The following is a 22,973-nucleotide window of genomic DNA, read 5'->3' as shown; positions in this document are numbered from 1 at the left end:
TCAAATGGCTGTGCCACAGTTGTGACGTTGGTCTGCCTTTAACTGAGTGTGACAGCTGAGTCTGACAACAGTGTGTTTTGGTGCTCACACCCAGTTCACACAGGGACACACTCAGTGTGTTATCTCTCCTGGTATCAATAACACAAGCAGCTCAGTACAGACAGATTTACACCTGCACTGGGAGGATTTGAAACTAAATATTTACATTATTTAAAAAGATGATGCTAACTGGGCTGTCTGTTTCATTGCATAAGTGCACAGATCTGATTTGTGCACAGGGGTTTTAATATTGTAAAGTTGAGGAAGTTTATCAGTAGTAGTAGCCTAATAATTGATTTATTATTTACTTTAAACTATCATTTTAATGTACATATAATTTTTAGAAGATCAATAATAAAAGTAATTATTATTTTATTGTTTCTAACTCTTCCATGAGGCTAACCTTAAACTAATAGCCAACCTGTTTCCACTCTTTCAAAATGTAAACTTTTTTGTCTTATCATGTTTCCTAAAGATATTCTGACATAATCATTTGGCAATAGGTAATCAATATGCCCACATATTAGCTCATAAGCAAACATATTGTAAAGCCACTGAAAATTGTGAAATGATAGCATATATATGACCATCAAGTTATTGATTAACTGAATAAAAATAGAGCAACAATTATCTATCTATTATATATATATATATATATATATATATATAAAAATATATTTTTTTTAAATATATATATATATATATATATATATATATATATATATATATATATATATATAGTAAGATGAAAGAAAGGTGTCAAATCAGCCTGAGAATTATTGGGAATTATTGTTTCTGTCTATTGGCAAATGGATGAATCAATTGCCCAATTCTTTTTTCAAGTATATATAAAAATAAATGTGCATAAACGCTGGTGTCCTGCCTTCAATGACAGTTTGTTTAGATATTGTGTGGAGCATTTAATGAAGAATAAAAAAGTAGCTTTTATTTCTGTAGTGGATCAAGCACGTTAATACAATCGTTAAGTGTGAAGTCAGCTGTTTAGAGGCCCAATATTATTTATTTAGTGTAGGCTATCTTACAGTATCTGAATTATCCTATGTCAAAATGCATGCCTAAATGATCCAAAGGCTGGCGAATAAATGCCTCTTGAAGAAAGATGGTGATATTGGGCTCTAATAAAATGGAATTGATTAAATAGAGAGGCTACGGCATAGCTAACGTTACAAGCTAAACGCTACTAGCTTTCCCGATTAAAAGAAGTGTTTACCAACTCGGGGGAAAAGTTGGGACATTTGAAAATGCTAAACTTTGAAAACCAACCCAAGCTAAATGAACTTTAGAAAACCAGACAACCAAACCGCTGCTTACCTTCGAGGCTCTGCCAGCTGGTAGGGCAAAACAACGCTGCATATAGTAAACAATCTGCATCATTTAATGAGAGGGAACAGCTACATAATATAAGTGTCATAACGTATTTGGCGTTATACACTATTTTACTGTGTAAGTGTTAACTGAATCCACATAGGCCAGACTCTTTTACGTTTTAGATAATAAGTACAAGTGCATGCAGTATCTGTTTAACAGGTAGCATGATGCAGTTTGTGCTTTGCTCTGATTGGCTCATTGGTGGAAACAGTAGCCAATAGTAATCAAGTGTGACATCTCTGGCAGGCACTTGACTGGCTGCCTACTTGAAGAATGATAATTCTGCTTGGCAGGTATTAAACTGAGCACAATAAATGTGTCTTCTGAGATAGGTACTATTGTTTCTTTATTTCTTTCTTTTTATTTGGCTTAATACATAAATACAACACCTTGTTCACTAAGAGCGGTCATAGTGAGATCAAAACCTAAACAATGTGTCTATGTAACAGAACATCCGCTCATAAAAAAGACATCACTGTCACTGACTCCTATTATACACTACCATTTGGAGCAGGTTTCACTCTAGATAGATGAGGTGCCCCATCTAGTGGAACAATTGTGTAAATGTAATTTGTGAACCGTAAAGTTGCTAGGTTCTTTTTAAATTATATATCTTAGTTTCCTGTCATGTGTGGGATTTTCTCTTCTGTGAGATCAGATTGTATGTCTCCACTGTGTATTAATGTGATGTATGGAACTAGTTCACATCGTGTAACAAGGATACTTATTTTATTTTAATGATCCATGTAACATACAACTCAAGAGAAGAAAACAGTAACTCATGGAGATGGTAAATAAGACATAGATAACAAGTTAAGCAGTGTGTGTGTGTGTGTGTGTGTGCGTGTGTGTGTGTGTGTGTGTGTGTGTGTGTGTGTGTGTGTGTGTGTGTGTGTGTGTGTGTGTGTGTGCTAGCCCCAAAGTGAGAGGCTTACTTCTCATACTTGTTCTATGTTCTATATTTGAACAGACTTGACCTCTTTACAATTTGCAATGCCAAGATGCATTGTGGCTTTTATTTCTAACAGGATTTGAATTTTGAAATCCTTTTTTTTATTCTCTCTCTCGCTCTAGAAACTGAGAAAGAAAATAACTACCCAATCTCCACTGATGCCACAGACCTCACTGGGGAAGGGAGAACCCTTTGTAACAGTCAGTGTATATAGACATGTTTGTACATGTAAATCCACCTGATGTTAGGCAATCTGTCATTTACTATTTCCCTCTGAGGCCCTGAGGCTGGTCCGTCATCATTATCAGAATAATTACCTTGATCACTTTTGTCTGTTCCAAATAAATATTTTTTATAATTTTAAAGTTTTGGCTTGGTCATTCATCTTGATCCAACTAAATAACATGGTCTTTATTTTCTGTGCATCTGAATACATTCAGAGCGATGAACCAAGTAAAATGCTTACCCCAAAAAAAGGCGTCCTTATTGGTTGGTAATGGAATCTACTTTTTCATCAACTATGTATGACCTGCTAGTCCCATGAGATAGAATTATACCCATGACTGTGGTAATACTGCCCTCCAGTGGCCATATGCAGGGATAACATCCTCCCAATGGGACATCTAGTGGGTGACAAGGGTATTTTCATAGGTGCAGGTTCATGTAGGTCTTAAATATATTGGGATGATAATATTGGGAGTTCAGCATCAACCCTCACTGATCACTTCTGATCCAACTCCAACTGTTGGAAATAGATGTAACTCCTGCAAGATTCCTGCTCAGATAACAGCATTTAATCTGTACCATTAAACAGGAGCTTACTGTCAGCAGTCGAGGGGGGTGTTGAGAATAAGGGTGTTTAAATCTCTTTGTCAGTCTCGTGACATTTCATGTAGAGCCCATTACATCTCCTTTTACAATAGATTCACTGTTACATATCGACTGCAGAGCGGGGCCCTTTCCTCTAATTACTCTCACCTTGTCAGTATAGGAGAATAATACTGTAGGTGATGTAAATCATTAACCAGTGCTTACCCAAGCCTATCTAGATCCCCGATCAGCTTTGTCAGCCCCCCCCCCCCCCCCCCCCCCCTGAATAAAAGACACACTAATTGCCTGAATTAGACTTAAAAGTCTTCCTGATAAAAAAATAAATAAAAAAAGTTAAATAAAAATTAAATAGCATACAATTAAAACATATATTTTATAAATGTACTGCTGTGTAGGGTTCATGGACTGATATTGGTCCTATGAAGAAAGGAAGCATGAATGTTTTAATTGATCTACTGAGTAGATAAATCAGTGTTGACTGTAAAATAAATCACTTTTTGGGATATGTATAGTAATTTGATTAAACACAATAATCTAGGAAGGTCACCTCACCATTAGGTAATAAAGCAAAGTTATATTAGCACAAACCTGTTGACACATATTTAGCCTGTCACTCTCTTTGTTTAGCCCAAATAGTAAAGGAGCATTGTTGTTTTTAAACTAATAATAGATACTTCCTTCTCCACTCCCAGTGCATATATGTAATCAGCGCAATATGAGGGAGTGGGGTCATCAAAGTGACCTACACTCAACACTACCATCCTTCCCTATCCCCCCTTCTCCTCCTCCACCAGGAGTCTGGTGTCATGGGAGGAGTTTGCGATGGGACACCCAAAACTTTTGCGTGTGCGCGTGTTTCGACGCCACGCCTCTGTGCGTTTTCCTCCGCGCGTTGATTTCGTACCAAAACTCATACTTGGCATTCCGCCTTTTTCTGTCAAACACGGTTATTTGTACCGAGGAAATACTCGCGGTACGTGAAGCAAAAGTGTTTTGGAAAGGAACCCGCACGGAGCCGAGTGTGTGGCAGTAGCAGCGGGGCAGGGAAGCCATAGTAAGGTGAGTGCGCTCTCACATAGTTCTTTGTTGTGTGCTGAAACTTTCACGCCGCGGCAGCTGCTTCGCTTCGTGTGTGCTTGAAGTTTTGGGATATTTGACATATTTCGCATTTTCCCCGCTGCCGCTTTTGCTGAATCCGAGGCTCCGGTGTTGAGCAGTGAGTTCCTTTTTGAATGTGCTCCGCTTCTCGTGGCCGTGCTCGCCGTGACTTCCCGGGCGTCTCTTGGACTTAGTTTGGAGTTTGTTGAGGTATTATTAGCTCGCGAGCTAACCGACTAGCATGCCAGCTCGAGTGTGTTATCAGTGGCTCGTCTGTAAAATATCCCCTGAAGTATAGAAAATAGCCCCGTCTCTTCCACTTTATCGTGTTTTACAGTGCTTTAACAACATATTTAACTTGTTTTTTTCCCACACGTTGAATCAAATGCAGATTTTGCCAACTCACAGTTGGCTAAACGGCTTCCAACCGTTGAGTGTGATTTTTTTTTGTTCCCTCTTCGCGAGCCTTGACGTTACATGCTAGCAGATAGGAAGCCTTTGGTGTTGTTATAAAAGTGTCACTAACATGTGAGACTGGTCTTACGGGTTCAGCAGAAGACACTGGAGAAGAAACACCTTTGTTCGTCTCCAGCACTCACATCCCGACTGATGTAAGATTGTATCTTTAGACTCCTACGAAGAGCTTAAAGTCGGATTGATGTGCAGTCTTAAATCTACTAGAGTCTGTAGTAGTTGTAGTAGTAGTAGTAGTAGCTAGTTGTAACGTTAGTAGTAGTAGTAGTCATCAGCTGAGGTGGCCATGTTAATCTGAAAGTACTGTGATGAGATCTAGCGCTGTTAATCATAATGTCACCGTTCCCATTGGAGCAGAAGGCAGGCCGTGATGTGCATGTCTCTTGTCAATGTTAGCTGAGCTCATAGCTTTATTTAGCTCAATGCTCTGGCCTCTCTGCACTAAACATCTGACCTTTTGGCCACTGGGAGTTATATTGAAACTGACAGCGGCCACCTATGCTTAAAATGCACACCGTCCTAACTTTGCATCACCACTCTGGTAAACTGTATCTGTGATGCCTCAGTTGCAATGTTAGCCAAAGTAAAATGTCCATGCCAGCAGTCCTGGTATATCCACTACATGACTATGTTCTTACTACATTTATACGTTTTTATTTTTTGCTTTGCTTCTTTATGTGTGTGTGTGTGAAAACTTTTGCTCTGACCGTAATTAACCATATGCAGAAACGTATTGAAGTGGCTCTTTGCTTACATTGCCATTAGGGTGACACAATAGTGAAATTACCATAAAGCATTGTTAATACAACAAATATGGGTGTACTACATGTTGAATAACCCAATCTATATTCCTTTTTGTTTGCCAATAAGCCATTCAGAGACAAAGAAATGTACCCCCATTTATCAGTAGTTTCCAAAGTTTGTGACCCCTAGAATTGAACAATTGAATACCTCTGACCAATCGCCACAGGTTATATGGCCTTGTGCTGTATTCTAGTCAAAGGTCAGAATCCCTCCATTTCTATTTTTACCTCCAAGCTTTCCAGGTGCACAGCCTAAACAAAATCATGGCTGACTGTGACAAACTGATGTTTTTTTGGCTAGTGTACATATTATTGAACTCTAAGCAGTGCATCCACCTTGCATATTAACACCATGACACCATCACTAGAAACTTTACACAGTGGCCAGACCGTGGAATAAAAAATTCTGGGTCCGTCACGTAATGCAATTGGGCACAAATTATGTCTTTCCATAGACTTACATTGAGAAATGGACTAGTGCACTTGCTCTATGGACCCTGGGATGTGGAGGATTGCCGAAAGCTTGGGTCATTTTTATCAGAATCTTACACTCGGAAGTCAAACTTGCTTTGCTTCTTTGTTTTTAAGTTGCGTTTCATTGTACTTTTTTTTGTAGAAGGTTGGAATTCTTTAAGTTCCAAGTTGTCTGTAACACAAGATACGTGTGGACATGAGCTTTGAGTAGTTAAGTGGGAAGTTTCTTTCCATCTTTCATTTGAAAGCCTTTGTCGGCATGAGTAGGTGAGAATACAAAGGATTTCACAAGAACAAATAACAAAGATTTGTTAGAAGCCCGAAAATACAAAATTATTTAATCATCTTGTGACCTCACAGATTAATTACCCACAGGTTGGGAACTTCTGTTGCGTTATGGATTGTGCCCGAAACATCTTCCCTGTCGCAGACTTCTCCGAGATTAAAACGTTCCAAGTTCCCTTGAATATCACAATGTTGCTTCAGCCATTGCTCTCCCCTGACCATCTCACAAGGGCCTGTCTGATCGTTATGGCAACAGGACAGTCCCTTCAGCAGTGATTCAAACTGGGAAGGCCCTGTGCAGAGTGTCCAATAAGCCCACCACAGCAGGGGAAGCTCTTGCAACCACACTGATCCTCTGTGGTTCTTCTGTGGCAGGGACCATGTTACCCACACTCTGGAAAACATTACACCAAGCGGCATTAATGTTGCATATGTGTGCATGTGTTTGAGGAGACTTGGAGCATCTTCAACAATAACAGAAGAATGTGTAATTTCCTCATGTGGCCTTAGGTTGCAAGCTTCTAGGAAGTTAATATGGCTAAAGTACTGTCTTTTTAAAGTAGTTTTGTCTCGGTTGGGTAGCGAAGGAAAATGACTATCTGGTCTTACCATCACTAACTGGCATAACCTTAATAGCGCAACCAACTGGTAGTGTCGTCATTGACCTTGGGTAGTGGCTTTGTAAATTCACAAGCTCCTATAGTTTTGCCATTTTGCTTGTCAGATCTTTATCCCCCAGATGCCATGGCTATTAATACACCCTGTGTACACAGAGGCTGTATACAACTTCAAATCTATCTGATCTCTCACTCTTGGTGGAGATATTGGGAGTCAAGGAAATCTGTCGCAACCGCAAAGTTATACCTGGTCCCACCTGTCTAGCAAGAAATTCCCCCTTGGGGATGAATAAAGTACATATCTTATCTTATCTCTTGATGTGTTCAATTGGATAAAGTGCGTCACCACTTTTTTGAATTTCTTAAACTGCCTGTCGTCGGGCCTCATTCAGAACTCAGGGTTCAATTCATTTTGGCGAACATGTACAAATTCCACAGATCTGAGTTTTTTTTTGTCTCAATACTGATGGCTATACTTAGGCTTTGGTTACTGGCTGATCGCAAGTGTTGATCTAATACCAGTGTTTAATTAATAAGGTGTATACCTCACTGTTGAAGGCAGCGTAAGGCTTGACCTAAACATTGCTTTATTAACTTTTTAAAACAAAATATAATAAAGATAAACATGTATTATATATATATATATATATATATCTTTTATTCCAGACTCATGAGTCCATATTGAATTGTTATTAATTATTAAACTTAAATCATACACCAGCAACATGTTAAAAAATCTTTTTTAATGAATAGGACAGAATCGAATTGGTCAAAATTTAAACAAATTCCAGTATAAACAGTCTTGAAGTTAATAGATTGGCTCCATTGTCATCTTTCATGCACATACTATGATCATTTTATTTATTTATTCATTTACTAATTATTTTCTCAATTAATTGTGTTTAAAATACTTGAAAATAGGTAAAACGGACATTATAATTTCCTAGTGGCTGAGGTGGCATCTTTAAATTCTTTGTTTTATCTGGTGAGATAAAAGAAAGGTGTCAAGTCCTGTGTGTGTGTGTGTGTGTGTGTGTGTATATATTCAGACACCCGAAAGTTAGGCTCTAATACGCCAGGCTCTACATTTTTACTAAATATTGTATTTGTAGTGGTTTTGTTTTAAAAAATCAAACTTAATTTAATAACTCAGTTTTGTAGTCCAGTGAGGATGCCACATTCATCCATTTCCATGCTCTGTGCTGCTTCTCTACGACTCCAAAACAACAAACTCTAAAAGATGTCCAGTCAGGAGTTTCAGTTTGAAAACAGACATAACATGTATTTGTAGGTATGCTACTACAAGATGCTTAAAACAACTATTAAATTTAAGAGCAATGGGTTTTCATGTGGATAACAAAGTTAAAAAAGAAAGAAAGATTTCCAGGCTGTTTTTGTTGTGGGAGGAGTATGTGCTGTTGAGAGCTGATTTTTGTATTTGCAACCCACCCTCTTTGGTGGGTTGAAGATATATAAAGCACACAGAGTTTTAACCAAAATAGTCTTACATTTAACAAATTAATCAGGAAGACAGGGTTATAAAGAACAAATTAACATACTGACGATCAAAAATGAATAATTTGTGCAAATATATCTACACACACTAAGAATAGCTGACAGCCATAGCCTTTTAGTATTTCATGTAGCCATCACATGCACATATACATGACCCATTTCACAGGTGCCTGTTTTGAAAGTGTAAAATGGAAACATAAAAAAATTGCTTCATTTGACAACTAGCTACAGCTTAAATCTGTTAGTCACAGTTTTCATTTCAGCCGTTAAAATCAACAACACAGAATACATGTCCCGGCTCTTTTTGTCCATCTTGTGTGAAATCAAAGAACCATTGTTTTTAAAACTACTATTCGAGGAATAAATCAGCCGCTATTGTCAATGTAAATTGAATGCCATGGGAGAACCAAAAGTTTGACAGGCGTAGCAACAGTAATTAAGAGGATGTGAAATCTTTAGAAAATGTCTTGTCCTATATGTTCTAGGTGTGTTGTGGTCAGGAGCCGTCATCATTGCGTCGGAGTGGAGTTGCCGTGGCAGCCCTGACGGGGCGCAGGAGGACGGCGCCGATGGAGAAGGAGTGGCAGATGGGGCGGACCGTGGATTGGATGGTGACCCCGAGGGAGTTTGGAGTCCAGACATTGAGCAGAGCTTTCACGAAGCTCTGGCCATCTACCCTCCCTGCGGCAGGAGGAAGATCATACTTTCTGACGAGGGGAAGATGTATGGTGAGGAACAGAACATTTCTGACCTAACATATACACCTTTGTTTATAGTGATGACTTTAAAATTACAATATACAGTATATTAACTTTGCAGCACTATCGGTAGAGAATGATACTTTCAATCTGCAGCATGTAAAGCCACTTACCATTGTAAACAAAGTACAGTGGACTTTAAATTGGGAAGTAGAACTGCGATACAATGGACGATTTAAATTGAGATCTTTTGTTATTGTTTTTACTTGTTTTAATATTTCTTCACAGCAATGTATAGATATTAAAGAGTGAATTATGACCTGTTAAACCTTTAAACACTAGCTCAAAGCAACTTATACTAAGTACTAGGGTTGCAAAGGGGCGGAAAGTTTCCACGGGAATTTTGTCTCGGGAATTTTGGAAAAAAAAAGTTTATTTGCAAAAGCATATAACAGGGAACTTAAATGTAGTTGAGAACAAGACTATGCACGCCTAGCTCAGCTGGACCCTGAATGCAGCTGGTTGCCAGAAACATAAACGTAAACATAAAACGTTCTGTTGTTTTTGAACGTCTTTGTCATCAGTGTTGTCTGAACGTTTCAGCCCTATGCCTGGCAAGTGTGAGAGTGCCGAGTTGTGTAGAGGCCAAGAGCGGTATTGCAGAGAGATAGAGATTTAAATTATAGGTCGCAACATATTGAAAAAAATAACTGAACTAGTTCAATTTTTGGAGCTGTGAACTATGAACTGAACTAGTTCATGTCGAAAGTGAAATTTCCCAACACTGTTTGTCATATAGCATATTGATTACTTGGTAAACTGAAGCCATGTTCAATTTAATACCAAGTTTATTTGTATACAGTAGACTAACTTTTTACAGCACTGCGGAGGACGTTGGTGAGGTCCAGGAAGAAAGCATTTAGACCTGAAAGGATTCAGGGAAAAACACACACAAAAAAAATTGGGTTGGGGGGTGGTGATCATAGGGAATACACCTTTTTTATTCAACGTTCATGTTTTTGTTGTTCGATGAAAGAATAAAGTTCTCCTCACAAAATGTCAAAAAAGTGAAAAATGTCATTTTTAAAAGTTGTATTATAAATGTTTGCATGCATGTCTGCTTATGACAAGGTACATACAGTTAAATTACCCCAAAATTTCCAGTTAATTCCCGTATATTCCCGTTAATTTCCGTGGAAAGTTTCCAACTTTGAATATTCCCGGAATTTTGCAACCCTGCTAAGTACTCATGCCGAGAGTTCTTTAAAACAATAAAAATACAACATTTTATTTCTTAATCATTTGAAATGTGTGTTATGCAAATAACATTAGTCTGGAGCCTTGTATACAAGCTGCTTTAACAAAACAACAACAAAAAAATGATCTGAATAGGCTGAAATTGTTCATCCGCGTTTGACAATTTGTATCGATAGGAGAGAAAGAACGTAATCGGGGCATCTCTAAAAGTTATATTTTCTTTATTTTTTGCTGATTAAACTCATAGCCTTATACAAATTTAAACAATTATAATTTTAAACTGTTATCCAAACAAATTATTTACATGTGAAATGAAAAGTGAAAGACTAATTATTCAAGTTTATCTCCAAAAACTATATTTTTACAAGATTCCATTTGAACACATCATGATAACATTATAATTTACTTGTGCCCAATTCTCATTTTTACTGAATTGAGTATTTAACTGGATGGGACCTCCGTAGGTTATCTGTTAGCTCCGGTGCAGCCAAAGTTACAAGCTCTCCCCCTGCTGATTCTAACGCAGATTTGTTGATGTGGCAATGTAGTAAAAGAAATCGTCAACTAGAAAGCATCAATGTCAATCTCACGATCACATATTTTCTTTTACTGAATATCGGCCAAAAACAATCGACGGTAAAACTTAATTTCACATTTTAATAAAGTGCAATAATCTATGTGTGTGTGTGGGGGGGAGGGGGGGGGGTACAGGTCGTGGATAAACTACAGTCCCTTACACCACTACCATAAAGTAAAATTGCCAAAATGAATGATCTGCACACACACTATCAGTCTTAAGTTTTACAGAATCATATAAATCAGAAACGTTGCCTGATAGGGTTTGGTTTCCCGAGGATGTCCCTCAAAAGCCAGTGTTCCACTGTGAACATTTGGAAACACAGAGGCTTATTTCATCATTCTTGTCCTCTTAGTTTGTGCTCAGGTGATCTGCCTGCAGGTATTTTTGGAGGTGGCTGTTTAGCTTGAGGTGAAATGACAGGATCAAAAGAAGAGCGGGTTGAAATTTCATGTCAGGTTTAAGTAAGAATATGAAGAAGTTGCTTAATTGCCAATTCCTCTGGTCACTAATTGCTTTAAGACTAATTTGTATTGGTTATTGGGCCACATGAACGGTATTGTAATAAGATTACAATACTGCGTATTTGGTTAGGATCTGTTCAGGACTACAGCTTTGATGTATTTGACGGTTTCTTCTTACCTTATAGAAGGCCTTGGCTAGCACCCAACATTCCTAGCTTTTTTGGCTGAGTGTTGGCATGCTGCCTGTAGCAGCCTGTGTCATGCATTTGTGTGAGTGTGTGTTGTGAGGTTATGTGATCCCATGCGACAGAAAGGGAAAGTTTGTTTCAACGTTGCAGGAGCATTTTCTCCTTTTGTGGAAGTGTGGGCTCGCTGTGTTGACCACCCCCACTTTCATCTAAATAAACAAGGATAGTCCCATTGGTACATGCATTCACATGTTGGAAAGCTACACTGAGATTGAACATAATCCTCACGGTTACATTAACCCTCTAGTCTCTCATTTTCAAACCAGACCCAAACGTTTGTCACTGCCTATTAATAACAACTGTGACAACTTTGAATCCCCCATTCAACTTTAAAACCTTGCATCATTTGTGAAATGTTAGAGTTTTCTACAAAAAGTATCTGTTTATTTAAAGATAATATTTACTGCTTATTTACCCTAACTCGAGTTGAGAAAATTGGATCACTCAGTGCAGCTGTTAAAACCAGGAAAATATGACATTTAAACTAATAGTATTAATACTATACCAATTTTATAATATTCAAAATCCCACTCTACTTACACGTGTATTAAAATATCAGTTTTACTTCAATGCATGCACGAATACATGTACCTCCTTTTGCTAAACTAGGCCAGTTGTATTTGAGCCCCAGTGTCTGTGCTCTCTGCCATACTGTATGTAGCTACCATGATGACAGATCACCATCTCAGTAGATTGCACCCACAGAATAAATGGAGGGTGATATTGTTATTATAGCATTATGTTAATTATGTTTTTAATTGCAGAATCTTTATTGGAGTCTGTATTTATCAAACTAAGAATTAACTTTTAAGGGAGACAATTTTGTATAAAGAGAATATGAAGAATAAGACACATGTATCAAGAGTAACATCTGCCATATTGTTCAAATACTTACACTTTACTGAGTAGTACGTATGTTAAATCTTTTATATTTTTAGTAGCAATTAATCTGTGAAATCAACAACAATCTAATTTATTTAGAATAGGTACAAAATGAAGAATAAATAACTGGAAATGTGTTGTAATGGAAACAATCTAAAAGCCATTCTAAATTATTCATAATGCCGTAGCTAATTAATTATTCATCACAACCAATGACTGCGTGTACAATTCCTCCAAAACATATCTCTCTCTCTCAAATGTTATAGTCCAAAGAAATTTGATAAATAGCTTTCATTCTTAAGTTTCTGATAGGCATAACATTTTAGATACAGTTCTTGGTAAAATACATTTTTAAAAAGGCCAAAACATTTAAAGTTGGGACTAACTGAAGTTGGATCATTGAAATAATGACAGAATACTGTTAGATTCAAGTTTGTTTAGTTTTTTACATTTATCTCTCTATCTCTCTTTTTTTATTCCTAATTTTATCTCAGAATCTTTTTTATTTATGGAAAGATATACCGATACCAGGCTGACACTGATTTAAATAGCTGGATCGGTTATTGTGACTGAGGCCAACGTATTCAATTAATTCAGCTTTAGTCTTTGTAACTATTTGTTATATGTTGTTTTAAGTTAAAGTTAAAATCAAAACTAGTAGTGGCTTACACATAAAAGAATGATCTCAGTCCCCACAGTGAGGCGCACAACTTATTAAAAGAACAGTGTGTGAGATTTAGTTGCATCTAGTTGTGAGGTTTCAGATTGCGAGCAACAATATGACTCCCTTTGGTAGCGTGTCTGAGAACTACAGTGGCCCTCGGGTAGGGATAGGTATCTTTAGGATTTTATTACTGCAAAACATGCTATTCTTATCAAATAGTTGTTTCCATGACTAAATGATTGCTCTTAAAAACATTAATAGACTTTTGAAAACATTATATTTTAACTATAGTTTCTAGAGCAGCAACAGTCGTTTTTACAATGGCAAAGTCACATATATATTTCACTGGAAATTAATCTAAAATGTCAGTAAAATACAAAACATTCTTGAGGGAAGTTTATAAATGATAATAATAATCAATAATGAAGAACACTGACATCACATGGTATCAGTCATTCTTTCGGTTCTCCTGTCTGCCTTGTCTCAGCCAGCAAAGAAGTTTACAAGAACAAACTAAGAAACAGACTAAAGACAGACGGCTTCTGTTTCAGCCTGGTAAAAATAAAAAGGCTTTTGGCCGATCGTGCTTGCTGCGCTTGTCTAAACATAGCGGCGGTGGATTATAGACGGACAGAGCAGGTTGAAGTAGGTTTCACTTTGGTTTACATGTCATGCTTGTTAAACAGTTGTATTGATAAAGTATTGTCTATTTACGTGTTTATGTTTTTTTGCAGTAACAGTAGTTGCCATCAACTCGAGTAATCTTCACTTCACCTGTTTTACTTCATCACCGCATGCACCACCAATGCTTTCTTTAGCATGATATTAAAGTATACCGAAACATACAAAAGCACCGGTTACATCCGAGTTTAATACCGAGTTTCGGTAGCCAGCTACTTCAAGGTAAAGCAAAAACTCAAACGGCACTTGCCAGAGCCAGTGTCCATTCTGGGCTGCTGTAGAAACATGGCGGACTCCCTATGTAGATATAAATGGCTTTTTCTAAGCGAAATAAAACATAACCATTCTTAGTTTCAGTTTTCATTATACACTAATGAAAACATAGTTTTATATTCAATTTCTTTCAATTAATCCCCCTAAATGTTACTGTTCATTTAAATAAGCAATGCAACCGATCGGTATTCGATCCAGCTGTCTGTATCGGGAATGAAAAAGTTGGATCGGAGCATCCATAGATGTATGTGGCAGAAAGAGGAAACGCGGAGATAAATCCACATGTTGAAGAATCTTTATACAAGCGTAGTGTTTTCTAACTGATCTTCTAATGTGCCTGCTGTTTTCGTTTCGAGGTGTAAAAAACCCACATAAAACAAATGGAACGTGTGAGTTGACTTCTGATGAAAAGTTGTTTGGCCTTATGTGGTAGGCTGCAGGAAGGCTCATGTGTCCTGTTTTGGGAATTAGAGCAGACTGCCTGGTCTGAGTCAGACCCATTTGTTGATTTTGGGAAATTCTGTGTTCTAGTAACTCCAGAGCTGATGTGACTCAGCCCGGTGTGACCTAAGTCCCTACAGCATTGCTCCACTTCCCAGAAAGAAGGATGGTGATGTTGAGGATGTTGGTGCATTGTGTGATTAAAAGATAAAAGCTGTGGAAGCAGTCTGTAAGGCTTCGTTTGGTTATCTTTAGCCTCGCTCTAATTCTGACATCTGCAGCAGGTTGAATAGTGAGTTGTTCAACAGTTCCATTTAAAGACCAGCGGATCATCTGGTGTGGGTTGGAGGGAGCTGGGGGAGGCGGAGAAAGAGAGTACTGATCGTGCACTCTGTGGTGACCACATTTGTAAAGCCTGTTAACTACACGAATAGCCTCACCATCTCTCACTAAAAGTGCATTTGCATTAAACTTTTATACTATTCTGGCTTTATTTTCAAATGAGATGGCATCTTTATCTTTTGTTTTCTTCATACAAAGATTGATTTCACTACAAAATAAACAACATAAAACTGTACAGTTCAAATCATTACACTGTTACCCCGAGGCTGACAAACATGACAGATTCATGGTCTTACCAGGTGTGTTCTGATTGTACTTAAGAAGATTAATGTTGTAAGATACAAACTAAAATACTGGCTGCATGGCTGGCCGTGTTGCAGAAGTCCTGAGATCAAGTGCTGTGTCAGAGCACTTAATCATGTCGTCATTGCCTCTTAGGGTTAGATTGAGCGGGCAGAGTGGTGTAATGTAAAACACGAAGGCCTCTTTTGTGGACATACCACAGACAAAAACTGCATTGCACAATGTAGTAGCAACATTTGATTTACTGATTTAGACTCTTTTAGGCCATCGTAAATATGTAAGCCATATAATGTAACAAAGAGATAAATGGGTGATTTGTCAAATTTGAGTTTTATGTTTGAAGTGCTCCACTCTTATTGAATTCTATTACCTTCTCAATTGTAGGTCGAAATGAGCTGATAGCTCGCTATATCAAGCTACGAACAGGGAAGACGCGCACACGCAAACAGGTATGCACAGCTGCTATTTAGGACCACAATGTTTTCCTGTGTTTTTAGGATTTGCTACGTGCACCTTGCATTTCTCCGAAAGTGCTTATTTTAATTTTGTTGTAAATTGCCCATTCACCTTTGTAAAATTGATGATTAATGGACTATGGTTGTTTAAAATGGCAAAATCACCCTGTGAATGTGTTTTGTAACCCTGCTTTCATAGGTGTCTAGTCACATTCAGGTTCTGGCACGTAAGAGGGTACGAGAATACCAGACCAGCATCAAGGTGGGTGCCCAATGAATCAACTCTCCCTTCCCTCTGTAGTCACATCCCCTCTTCTTTTTCCTTTCCTTTTTCCTCCCATCCTCTGTCCTTCGTCCTGTCTTTCGTCAGGTCTCTAGTCACCTGCAAGTCTTGGCCAAGAGAAAGTCTCGTGAGATTCAGTCTAAGCTCAAGGTACACACGCTCACTGACTTCATCATCCTAGCTGCTTCGCTCTGCATGTGACCCAAATCCAACCTAACGTAAACATTAAATCATCATAGAAGTCTTTGTCAGAGCTTATGGCAGATTTCTGTACATACATTTTAATGAGAAAGCATAACATATGCATTTAGTGTAGTGGCGATATCGGGATTCTCATATAGGTACCCAAGGCAGCACCACTGGAACAACTTGATGAAATATAAATCCAGTTCACAAAAGGTTAGGTGCATGATTTGTAATACCATCATGGGGGCACTGGGATAGTGTTAGTTGATGGCTGTGGGAACATGGCAGGCTCAGGCTTTACAACGTTATTATATTTTAAAACATTGCTTTCTGTCAGTGTTTGATGTCATCTGGTGTTGCTCAATGCAAAAGAGAGATTTTGTTGAAGGCATCCGTGTATCATATATTTGTTTCTTATAATGCATGGCATTAATGTTGAGCAGTTTACTTAGTTTAAGAGGCTTGTAGCTATGGACAGATAATTATATTGGAGTCAATAGCGGGCTTGGTTGACCTAAGCATGTGCATGGCAGTAGTAATATACATAAATGCTTACATACACACAGACATATAGGGAGTTTTAAATGTGCCCCTCATCTGTGTGCACATATTACGAATTTCAAGATTTCTCTTTTAAATCATTTCTGATCTCCACATTCTCACTCTAAGACATTTTCCTCAGTCTTTTTATCTTTTCCGTTTAAGCGGTTTTCTTGTGGTTTTACCATTCACTGTAATAAACGTTCTTTGTGACATCATTTTGCTCCAAATGCATTTAACTTGCCGCACTCTAATACACATTTGGAGAACTTGTTAAGATTTCCACACCAGTATTTTTCCCGGTATAAATGTCAGCACAGATTCATAGGATGTAGCGTGTTCTGTCAATGTAAGATACCCTTTTCTGTGAGTGTGTTTGAAAAGGTAGGTCAGAGATGGAGTCATTTCAAATATTTATATGTACTGAGGAAGGTGTTTCCCTCATCACCTAATGGTGAATCTGTGACCTGCTGTTATTTTGAATGTACTAAAGTTAATTAATAATGTGTCTTCTTTGCCATAGGCCATGAACTTGGTAAGTTTTGATTATACAACTACAATCTTCTGCTTCAGGCTTTGTGCTTTGTGGTTGGCATCACATAACTGCTAGTCCACAATGCAGTTCTACTGCCAAACTCAAAAAACTTGCTCAATACTTTTGTGTTTAGTGGCTTTAGTTAAATACTGGTGACGGTCCAGTTAGCTCTCCTAGCCTGCTAGCTTGGTGCGCGTCCTGCTTTGGCATCCCCCTGTATCTGCTTTGCACCCTGTCCTGTCTTCCCTCATAGTTACTGCATCATGCTGAAGTACTCTATAATATGTTGGCTGGCTTGCTGTCTAAACTGGCCTTGAAGGTTGGCTGAGTGTGAAACCTATATCCTACTGTTTTTTCTTTTTTTAAGATGGCAAGTTTGATTGTGTATTACTTTTTTCTTTCTCATTCAGGACCAGGTATCCAAAGACAAAGCATTGCAGACAGTAGCCAATCTCTCATCAGCTCAGATTGTGTCTGCTAGTGTAATGAAACCCCAGACTCCGTTTCCACCACCAGTCAGAGTGAGACACACACGCACACACACACACACACACACACACACACACACACACACACACACACACACAAATAGAAATACATACATACAGACACACATCTGTTCTTTTCTACCTTCTGGGTAAAACTCTTGAGTAATACTGTCTGTCCCGTTTCCCTTCTTTCCCTTTGATCAGTTTTGGCCCGGCCCTATGCCAGGACAGCCTGGACATTCTCAGGAGTAAGTGGCAGATTAGTTGGTTTGGTTTGTTAAACTTGGAATACGTCTTGTGCTTTTGCTCATACAGTTGCTCATTTTTGTTGTTCCTACTCTCCCTTTTTGCAGCATCAAGCCCTTTGCACAGCCACCATACACTACACTACCAGCCGCTGTCCCTGCACCTATCAGTAAGTGTGAACACAAACCCACTGCTTTGAGTAAATAACAATGATTATTGGTATGTTAATTGTTCTTTTCTTGTTTAAATGTTTGGCAGGCTATGAGCCCCTGCCTCCCCCACGACCAGCAGCTATAGCAGCTCCTGTATGGCAAGACAGAACCATCGCCTCAGCAAAACTACGGCTCTTGGAGTACTCTGCTTTTATGGAGATCCAGAGAGACAGGGAGACGGTACAGACATTTATATAATTCAACGATCTATATATATATATATATATATATATATATATATATATATGCCAAAACTATGTCTCCTCTCTACACTCACTTCTCTTTTCTTCCCTACAGTATAAACACCTTTTCGTACTCATTGGCCCATCAAACCCTGGCTACAGTGACCCCGTATTGGAGTCCATAGATGTGAGGCAGATTTATGACAAGTTCTCCGAGAAGAAAGGAGGCCTGAAGGAGCTATATGAAAAAGGGCCACACAACGCATTCTTCCTCGTCAAGTTCTGGGTCAGTACAGAAAACCAGTTTTCTGCCCGATAAAGTCGAGAACTTTGCAAAGCATGCTGCAGGACAGAAACTCATTGATTTATAAATAATCACAAGACGTCAAGAGATCATTTGGGGAATTTGAGAACATACATTTTAGTTTTTACATTTGATTTGTATTAGTCATTGCATTAGATAGTTGGTTTAACTTGGTGTTATACTTTACGCAACTCGGTGTACGACCTCCGGTTATGACCTGCTGCAGCACACAGGGAAAGCAAAGCCGAGCTGGTAGTTGCTTTGTTAAGCAGTATTTGACTAGAGTTTTTTTTTTGTTTTACATTCAGTGTTACTCACCAAAACACAAATAGTGAATATATTTCCTTCCTGACCCAGATATGTGCTGGACTAGACACACATATAAGTGTATTTGTTTTTGGTATTGGTTACTTCTGGTTTTCCCTCTCTTTTGACACTTACTCTCTGTCCATCTTTCTGTGCTTGTTCCAGGCGGACCTGAGCAGCGACATCGAGGAGGGCGCTGGTGTGTTCTACGGTGTGAGCAGCCAGTACAGTGGTACAGAAAACATCACCATCAGTGTCTCAACGAAGGTCTGCTCCTTTGGCAAACAGGTGGTCGAGAAGGTTGAGGTAAGAAAGGGAACATCTTTTCTTTTTTTTTAAAGTTACAAATAGAATCTCATATCCACCATATTAATCCGGTTAAATTGTGATGTGTATGTGTGGATTCCTCTCATTCAGACAGAATATGCACACATGGAAGGGGGAAAGTATGTGTTCCGCATCAATCGTTCACCCATGTGTGAATATATGATCAACTTCATCCACAAGCTCAAACACCTGCCAGAGAAATACATGATGAACAGTGTACTGGAAAACTTCACCATCCTACAGGTGTGTGTTTGTGTGTGCATCTCTATTACATTCCACATCTGTAACTCTGGCCTGGTGTTTGTTTGTATGTTTTATCATTAAATCCTGACCTCCACAACGTGTTCCTTTTTTCCCTCTGTCTCTTGCTAGGTGGTGTCCAACAGAGAAACTCAGGAGACTCTGCTGTGCATCGCCTTTGTGTTCGAAGTGTCCACCAGTGAACATGGTGCACAGTACCATGTTTATCGACTAGTTAATGACTAGCAGCACGTTGCGTGCATGCAGAGACTCTCCACAGACTTTTTGATATATACAGCATAAACACTATTTCCAGCTCAAACACAGAGAATCAACACTCCTCTACTCTAAATACACACTAGTTTTAACAGACCAACAGTCACACTGTCGTCACACTGTGTATGCATTTCCATCGCTGCAATCTATGCACACATTTCTTAACATCCCATGACTTAAACACTAAATTTGAAATTCATTTTTTATAGGTTTTGACCACAATGTGGCGTAATTATCAGTACGTGTCGTCGTAATGTTATTCAATGCAATTATTCAGTCGAATGCCTGAATAATTACATAATCACCTGGTAAATCTGATGTTGCACAACTCTCAATGTCATTATGGGTGTACGATTTTTCTTTTTTAATAAGAAATTGAATTCATTGACAAAAAGAAACCAGCGAAAGAACCAAACCACACTTAATCAAGTTTAAAATGCTATATTTTTCCATCATATACATTATATAAAATGACAATCTAGCTGTGGTGCACTGAAAATGGATGTTCTCTTCTCCAGGGAGTTTTCCAAGCATATGAATTTACATCATGGGTGTGACTGATGTGAGACAAGTTTGAATATAGGTTGGCAATCAAATCATTTAACCAGTGTTAATCTAACTCTTCCACCATGCCTATTTCTAGCTCTATAAGGTAGGAATTGATTGAGCCTATAATGGCGTATCCTTTATCACTGCTCAGTGTGGAGAATCATTATACTCCAGTTGGTTTAATCAAAACTGTTAGGATCATATGACAGAACTAGTGTGAAAGAGTGCCTTTTCCGAGAATGCAATTCACTACACGTGAAGACATAAAAGTCGTATTTATATTTGAAACACATTGTCAAAGTGTAAAGAGGGCCCTCCTTTTAGGTGTATTTGCAGTTCAAAGGTTTCCAGTGGTACAGTGTGTGGAGGGGAAGATCGCTTGTTAAAATGTTAAAGAGGTGTTTTAATTTTGACTCACTTGTTTTTGGAGAGAAAAAATAGTTCCCAGCCAGTTTCGGATTCAGTTCAGCATTTTGAATGAAATAATTATCTTTTACTGTTCATTTACACAATACTGTTTTAGTCTAACTGCGTTGGTTTCGCTGCAGTATTTCTACCTCTGCGTGAGTTGGGATAAGAATGTGCTTTGGTTCATAAAGCCTTAACCTGAGGAGCACTGATGTATAGGACGTGTACACTACACTTGTAATGGTACTGTTTATAAGCCAAAACAAGGTAAATAGACTTGTTTTTGTAAAGATGAACTATCTTTCTTTGTATTTTACCAGCACAGCTAGAAGTTTTACTCTAAACATCAGAAATGGTGGGTGTTTTGGTTGTATCTTTTTTGGTGTCTGCAAAATGATGTATGGTACAGACCACACTAAGGTTACCCACAGTGCACTGGGGTAGATTTTTGTCTGATAACACTAACAAATTATCCAGCTTACACTTGCTTACTTTCTGTTTTGGTCGATGTATTGTTTTTTGTTTCTGGTAAACATTGCTACCAGCATTTTTTTATATAGTAAATGTTAATTGACTGTATTACGCCCTCTCCTGGAAGGGTTATCTTTTAACTATTATCATGAAAGTAAAAGCCAACTGGTTTAAAAAAAAAAAAAAAACATATTCACTGTGTGGTCAGCCAAAATGTGTATCTGTTTATTTTTCCCATCAATGTACTCGTATTGGCTGTCCCCCATCCCTTTTTTGGTCCAGTCTGCTCAGTGAATTAAATCTGTGCCTTCATGCTATACCAATAAAACCACATGGTGTTTGCAGAATCACGTCTTCATAGTAAAACTTGCTTAAGTGAAGAAATCATCCTTAACATCATTTAAAATTATATTTAAATGATAAACTGGTATTATCCTAGTTATGTATAATTCTATATTTGTTAAACACTCAAGTATCAAACTGTCAATAAAAGTTGGCATTGAATGTTTGGTCATATTCCTAGTATTGGAGGAAGAAAATAAGACATTTTGAAAAGCATCCTACTTTTATTCAGGTAAAGCTTTTGTAACAGGTTTATTTTTAGTACAATAAGTAACAGCTGATGCAATTGGTGTAATTGTAAAAAGGTTTTTTTGTGTTTTTGTTTCTGTATTAAGACTGGTAGAGTATTGTTAAGGCACCGCTGTCCAGCCCTAGACCTAATGGACATTTTCCACAGAAGACATTTTGATTTTTTCCAGTAGAAAAAGGCACAGGTGAAAAAAGGATGATTGCTGACATCCATTTAGCCGGATTTCTGTGTTCCATTTTTATTTACCACAAGTCAAAATGTCTGCTGTGAAAATACGTATGCCTATATCTAAGGCATTCGCCCACTTTCAGTCTTCAGATTTGAGACCGTTTTTTAAAATTGGTTTAGCCATTTAGACAGTTAAGTCACCTATGTCGTCTCAGATTAATTACTCTTACTGACATACTTAAAGGTATCACGCCACATAGGTTGATATTCCTATTTGGCCTGCTAGATGGCGCTGTCACTTCAATTGAAAAGTCCACAGTACACGTTGTTCAGTCTGGAGCCATATCTGTAGCGCTTTCATATGGAGGCTTTACCATCTATCCATAATCAGTTTGCTTCCTAAAAAGAAATTGTGCTGATTTGAAAAATCAAAGGAAGTTCAAACTGTGGGCCTCTACATACAATTTAATATGCAGGCACATACTCCCTATGTATGCCCCCTGAAGGATAACCTATATACTGTACTGTCAATCAATTTGTATGATCAAACTTTTTTTCAGGGTCTTTCAAAAGTGTTTGTAATGAATTGCACAATGTATATCTGTTGGCAAGCCTCCAAGGCATATACATGACCGTGTCACTGATAAAGAGTACTTTTTTTCTTTTACAGTCTTAATCTATATCTAAACGATAAAGCTGTCGTGACAATGTTGACTGTGCTTGGGATTCGAAGGGTTTTCAACACAGAGCACAACATTAATGAAATGATGGCAACGCTTTAGAATAACATTTGGCTTTATACAGATGTTCTGTAACTGTTAAGATGTCAATGTGAACCAACGGGCTTTAGCTGGTCACTTCCAGTATTCCTCACACGTTAATATTCCTTCTTTTGGCA

The 22,973-nt window shown here is 38.1% G+C and overlaps 1 protein-coding gene across 3 annotated transcripts; it reads left to right on the top strand.

The window, feature by feature from the left end:
• Window positions 1-4,065: 4,065 nt before the first annotated feature.
• On the top strand, window positions 4,066-21,503 carry tead3a (TEA domain family member 3 a). Of its 3 annotated transcripts, none has more exons than XM_034537104.1 (12): window positions 4,066-4,270; window positions 8,963-9,205; window positions 15,692-15,756; window positions 15,962-16,024; window positions 17,717-17,827; window positions 17,999-18,042; window positions 18,148-18,209; window positions 18,299-18,432; window positions 18,550-18,720; window positions 19,210-19,350; window positions 19,462-19,614; window positions 19,744-21,503. In XM_034537104.1, the coding sequence occupies exons 2-12, from the start codon at window positions 9,199-9,201 to the stop codon at window positions 19,855-19,857; spliced, it is 1,065 nt and encodes a 354-aa protein (XP_034392995.1). In that variant the 5' UTR covers window positions 4,066-4,270; window positions 8,963-9,198; the 3' UTR covers window positions 19,858-21,503. The 3 variants fall into 3 exon arrangements, with proteins under 3 accessions (XP_034392995.1, XP_034392997.1, XP_034392994.1); XM_034537106.1 differs by lacking the exon at window positions 4,066-4,270 and adding an exon at window positions 4,297-4,427; XM_034537103.1 differs by lacking the exon at window positions 4,066-4,270 and adding an exon at window positions 17,295-17,306 and having other exon boundaries at window positions 9,092-9,205.
• Window positions 21,504-22,973: the final 1,470 nt, after the last annotated feature.

The sequence above is a fragment of the Cyclopterus lumpus genome, chromosome 7 (assembly GCF_009769545.1).
Source record: "Cyclopterus lumpus isolate fCycLum1 chromosome 7, fCycLum1.pri, whole genome shotgun sequence".
NCBI lineage: Eukaryota > Metazoa > Chordata > Actinopteri > Perciformes > Cyclopteridae > Cyclopterus > Cyclopterus lumpus.
Note: the sequence above shows the minus strand (reverse complement) of the source record. Positions and strands in the feature narration are given on the sequence as shown.